The 6,071-nt window shown below is 23.8% G+C and overlaps 1 protein-coding gene across 1 annotated transcript in view; it reads left to right on the forward strand.

Annotated features, from left to right (window-relative positions):
* Positions 1–2,692, forward strand: part of LOC112602390 — a gene marked incomplete at its 5' end in the record, with an annotated part of 37,258 nt that extends 34,566 nt beyond the window's left edge. The window contains 3 exon segments of the mRNA XM_025350446.1: positions 1–260; positions 1,493–1,931; positions 2,005–2,692. Coding sequence (XP_025206231.1) covers positions 1–260; positions 1,493–1,931; positions 2,005–2,469 — 1,164 coding nt within the window.
* Positions 2,693–6,071: the final 3,379 nt, after the last annotated feature.

The following is a 6,071-nucleotide window of genomic DNA, read 5'->3' on the forward strand; positions in this document are numbered from 1 at the left end:
GATTATATTCTTGTTCATCATATGGCTGGTAGTGATATACAACGAAGACAAGAATTGAAAAATAATTCAAATGCTCGTAAACTGGAAATGGAATCAGATGAATTTTTTACTGATAATCAGTATGAAGTATGTGGTTTATTTGATGCAACACTTGTTATGACATTGTCATCAGTAAAACAATTATTATTGGACACTAGTAATGAAATAACTCTATCATATTATGTGTTATTGACAAATAATGAAAATTATAATCTGAAAAAGTATGTTTAATGATTATTTTTATGTATATAAGTGGTAAAGTGTATAATGTGTATAGTATTGTTCATTTTTGAAGTCGTCTATGCAGCAGTGAATATATGAACACATTGTGCCAAAACAACTTATAACCTCAGAAAAAGTTTTATTTTATTGCATTAAATATTTTAGAATATTGTAATATTTTAAAGTCAAGTTATAAAAAAATTGTCTGCTGAATAACAGAATTAATTTTTTTTTTTTTTTTGGTACTGACATTAAAATAATTATTTTTGAATCAAAGTTATCTAAATCTATGATAGTGGATAGACTTTTTCAAATGTTATGTACTAATATTAGTTGAACCAACCCTATGAAATAACTTTGTTTTATTATTTCTATTGTCATATTACTAAATTCTACATTAGTAAAAACTAACTAACTAAAATTAATAATAGTGGCGTGTCAAACAAAATATTTGGGTATGCCCATTTTGTTCTAAACATTTGGTTCTACTTAGATTTGGCTTATCATACGAGGAGAGAAATTTTTTAAATTTTTAAATTTTTTTTTTTTTTTTTGACTGTTATATATTTTATAATATGGCTTATATCAAAAATACTTAGAAAAAAAATAAATTATTACATTATTGACTAATTTTAATATACTAATATTGTTAAATTAATAGTAAAATTTATTTTAAGCTAAAGCAGACTTGAATTACTATTTAAAAATAGAATTATGAACATAAAATAAAACTTAATTTTAAAAGTAGAATACATTTATCTATGTTTTGTTAGATTCTTTAGATAATATTATCTATGAACCTTGAACATATCTGATGTATTTGATAAATTTATGTTTACATAAGATAAAAAAATTATGACTTAGTCAGCCTACTTTGTAATTATACTACTGTTAAAAAAAAAAAGAAACAAGTTAACAAAAAAACATTATATTGAAATGTATAGCGCTTACTATTTATTTTATACTTTTTCTTAAAATAATAGATTAGTGGAATAATTTGTTTTGGCGCCATGTGTCTGAACATATTATAGGTCATTTGATTAAGTTATAACATTCATATTCTATACTTAAACAATTTTCTTATGGGTTAATTTCATGTAATTTCTTGGCAATGTTAATTAATTCAATTTGTTATTTCTATAATTTAAGATTTACACTTTTCCACTGATACAATATTATATATTTAAGTGTGCACGTTTTTTACTCTGTATTTATTTATTTTTTTTACTAGACAAAAAACTGCTTCTCTTAAAACCATCTGCAATATGCAACAAAGAAAAAGCACACCTGTTCGTCCACCTGATCGTAGATTTAATCAACCTAATGACCAATTATTGTCTGCTAGTGTACCTAGTAATAGTGTTGGTAATTCTTTAACATCTGAGTCAGCTATTTGTGGTGGAAGTTTGGATGAAAACAATACCTTTCAAAATTGGTCTCAATTACCACCAAATCATTTACCGTATTTTAAGAAAAAATGTAAAAAAAATAATGAATTTGTTTATGATGATTTGAATGAACATCATCAACAAACTATTAAGAAAAGAAACCTTATAAAATTCTATGAGAAAAAAGCAGCAGAATTGGTCGCACATACTGTGGATACAGCAGCTAATCGTTGTCGTATACATTTACTATGGAAATTATTTGGTGTACCAATCGATCAACAGGTGAATAATAAATCAAATAACTTATCTATTATTATAAATGAATTAAAATCAAATTTGTATTTTTTTTGTTTAGAAACTTGGGATTATTGACGTTACATTTAATCAACTAGAAGAACTAGTGCATACAGCTGTTTTTGTAAAACCACTATGCGAATATGACATTAACTACCGTCATATATTAAAGCTACTTCATAAACAACCACAATGGTTTACTTCGTTACACAAAATGATCTCTGGACAATCGACATTATTACTGGAGACGACTTCCACATTACCACCACAGTGTCGTATTTATAGTAGTAATAAATCAGAACATCAATACATAGTAGTCTTACCAAATCTAACAGAATTTGATGAATTTGATGCATTTGTAATAATTGATAATGGAATCGATTCAACAGAGAAACTTGTTTCCTCGACTGATTCATTAGTAAATATAGTTTTTAGAAGAAATGTAAGTGGATCTGATGAGATAGCTGCACTAGTAGAAACTGTTGGAGATGCCATATGTTATCTTATTTGGCAATCAATCAAATAAATATCAGAATGTTAATAGTGTCGCCTTATGTTATGTAATCTTAATGAAAATTTTAAATAGCCTAGATCAAATATCTTAGTAATATTAAACTATACCTAGTATAATTTTGTGCCATTTATATAGCTATATTATTATTGAGTCTAGTCATTTAATTTTCCAAATATGTCAACACCAAGTTTAGTTAATAATGTATGATAACCATTGAATATTTTACCTTATCTTTTATAACAGTTTTAATGATAATAGTTTATATTATATACTAAAACATATTACTCTTTGGTTATAAAAAAAAAAATAAATTGTTTTTAGTTAAGTGTAAAATTATATTTAATAACCAAGATAATTTGAGAAGAACTGTATTTTTCTAAATTATTATATGTGAATAAACCTAATTTTTACTCAAAGTCTGATGTAAAGAATGCTGAATTTTGCAAATTATATGCAAACGTGATTATTTACAAACATATAGTACAATTTTATTTTTAAACGACTGTTGATACAAAAATTGAATATTATAAAAGTTAAATTTTTTGTTGCATTGTATTTTATTGTTACCAATTGATATGATTGTTTGTCTAAAATTGTAAATTCCAAATCGTTCAATCTATTACTTTTGCTCAATGTTTTTAATTATTTTTATTATGTTGTTGAATTATTGATTCTAAGTGAGATTTTTTTATTTGAATGAAACAATTTTTGTAATTTAGTTAAGTTATTTAATTCATTAATATTATGTATCTGACATGGTTATTGTTTTATCTTTTATAATAAATAATTATTGAACTGACCTTGTTATTTTATTTTTATTGAAGTTAGAGTTTTATTCAATCTCATTGTATATCAAATACCAAAATTTGATTGTATAAAATATAAAAATTAACAATTAGCCAAATTACTTTAACTATAATTTATTTATATTTAAGAATTTATTACAAGGCTTATGTATTTATTGTGTTATTTAAAATAATTTTTAGAGCTTCCTCGTTTTTAATACATTAATAGTTAAAGATTTTATTATAAAAACAAGATTATAATAAAAAACACTGGAAAAAAAATTGTCGATGTTGTTTTTACTATTTGATACACCTAAAAAATGTATTACTCCTTAAAAATTCTTGTTATGATACAAAATATTTAGTATAATAGTATTATAGTATTTTTAAGCATTTATTAATGGTATTGTTGGTATTAAATATGAAACAATTATACAATTACATTTTATGATTGATATTTACTACAGTACTTAATCCATGATTAAGTATATTTGTATAAAATATATTATAGTTATATAACTTATTAAGTTGTTCTCATCATATTATTTACTATTTTACATACAAATCAAAATTATCATCCCTTAACTATTACAGATTTTTTTGATTGATTAGTTGGTTATTAATATTAATACATATAGGCATGATTTTGGAAAAAACATTTTTTAAACAATTCAGAAGTTAAAATTTTAAGTACTTTTCACCAAAAATTTAAAGCTGAAATTTTATTTTATATGTTATTTAAATATTCCAATCAATTAGGTTTATAAACTTAAATAAATAAATAATTTAAACTTAGAAAAAAATGTATTTTTAATAAATGCAGATATTTATTTATTTATTTAAATTTTTTTTCAATTACATATTTTAATAATTACCTACTTACTTAAAGCTTCATAGAAATTCATTAATTGCTAAATATTATTAATATATAATGAGATTAAAAAATTTCAAATAACCGATTTATATAATAGCAGTTATATTAATATAGTAGATAAGTATTTAATCTGGAAAATTAAAAATAACTAAATTTAGGGAAAATAAAATAGGTGGAAATTGAAAATGTGTGCCAATTAAATAATATTAAGAACTTTGAATTTAAATAATAAAATTGTCAAGCTATCATAGTCATTGACTGATAAAAAAAAAAAAAAAAACATTAAATTATGTACTTACATAAGTATTTATAATTTATAATTAGGAATATAAATCATATTTATTATTTTACATAATTGGTACACATTTTAGTGTATTAATTGTGTTATGGCTTAAAAATTTTATTGGAACAATTATAATCAGTAATTTTATTCTTATAATTACTTTAATTAGTATAAAATATATAATTGATATTTTTCTTAAAGCGCCTACTGTCTATTATATTATATCAAATTACATATTTAAACGATTAAAAACGATGTAAATCATTTTTTTATAATAATTCAAAAACCATAAGTAGGTACTTGGAATGGGTAGGTACTCGAAACTTTTACGTATATTTTATACGCAATAAAATGTTTAAAATATCCAATAACGCTCATTTTACCATGAACCTATTCGCACTGTTTTATAGTTAAATGGTATTGACTCAAAAATTAATAACAATAATAATATATCTAATTTAGTATTAATAATGTTTAAAAAATGCAATCTTTTATTCAAAAATGATATCAACCTACTGTAATATTCATAGTAAAATAAATCGCTTAAATAGCAATATTAAAATACATCATTACATGAATAAACATATCATGAAATACGTTTAGTGTGCCTACAGGCTTATTGCTTGTCTCCGCTTAGAGTCGTTTTTCGTATACAGTAATACCTATATACAATGTGATATTCAAACTACAATATTACATACATTAACAGTGACCCACTCAATACTGGTTACTGCACATCAGAGCGGTATTTATTTGTCCAACTTATCTTTATTGACCATAGTTTGTGTGCATTAGTCGTATAAGGTGGTGTATAATTTATATATACATATATATCTATAATAAATTATATGTTTATATATTTATGTATAATTTAGCTGACATATTTTCACTTTTCAGTATTGTGCCTCATGCATGAGCGAAATGTGATGCACGTTCGTGTATGTACCTAGCGGTAAGCAGGTATCCATTTTTATTAAACATAGACTCTAACATCAATATATTATGCAAGTAGGAGTACCTACCTATGTGTTAACGTGTAAATAACTAACTACCTATAGAGAACCAAAAAACCGTCGAAACGTTGAAGATATAATATGTAGATTCAAGAAATGTCAGATTTCGCGCGGTTGCGTTGTATTTCTCGTTTTTTAATACCGTGCAAATGTGAATAATAGCATGTACCTATTATGTTATATAAGTACACATATTGTGTATAATTTACCAGATATACACGTTTACGGATATTATTATGTATTGTATATCGTTACGACGACTACGATGACTGCACGATTATAATATGTAATATACATACCTACCTATAATATACATACACCGGTAATGTGTATATACATATTACAAACATAAAGGAACAATCGACCGTCAAGGTTATTCAAATTTAGCGTTGCTGAGGTAGGTAGTGAGGTCACCACACGTACCTATATATTACAGCAGACTCATATAAATATATAATCCTTTCTATATTATATTGTTACACGCAAAATGTGCATCTTTACACATACAATATATATGTGTAGATGTGTATATATATATAATAAGTAATAACTAATAAGCTACTCTGTAATATTTTATAATTTACGATTACAATTATTTGTGTAGCACACGACACTCACAGAATAATATACGAAATCGTTTAGGTACATAAATGTGCAAT

This window comes from Melanaphis sacchari, unplaced genomic scaffold, assembly GCF_002803265.2.
Source record: "Melanaphis sacchari strain LSU unplaced genomic scaffold, SCAv2.0 Contig87_pilon_pilon, whole genome shotgun sequence".
In the NCBI taxonomy this organism is placed as follows: Eukaryota; Metazoa; Arthropoda; class Insecta; order Hemiptera; family Aphididae; genus Melanaphis; species Melanaphis sacchari.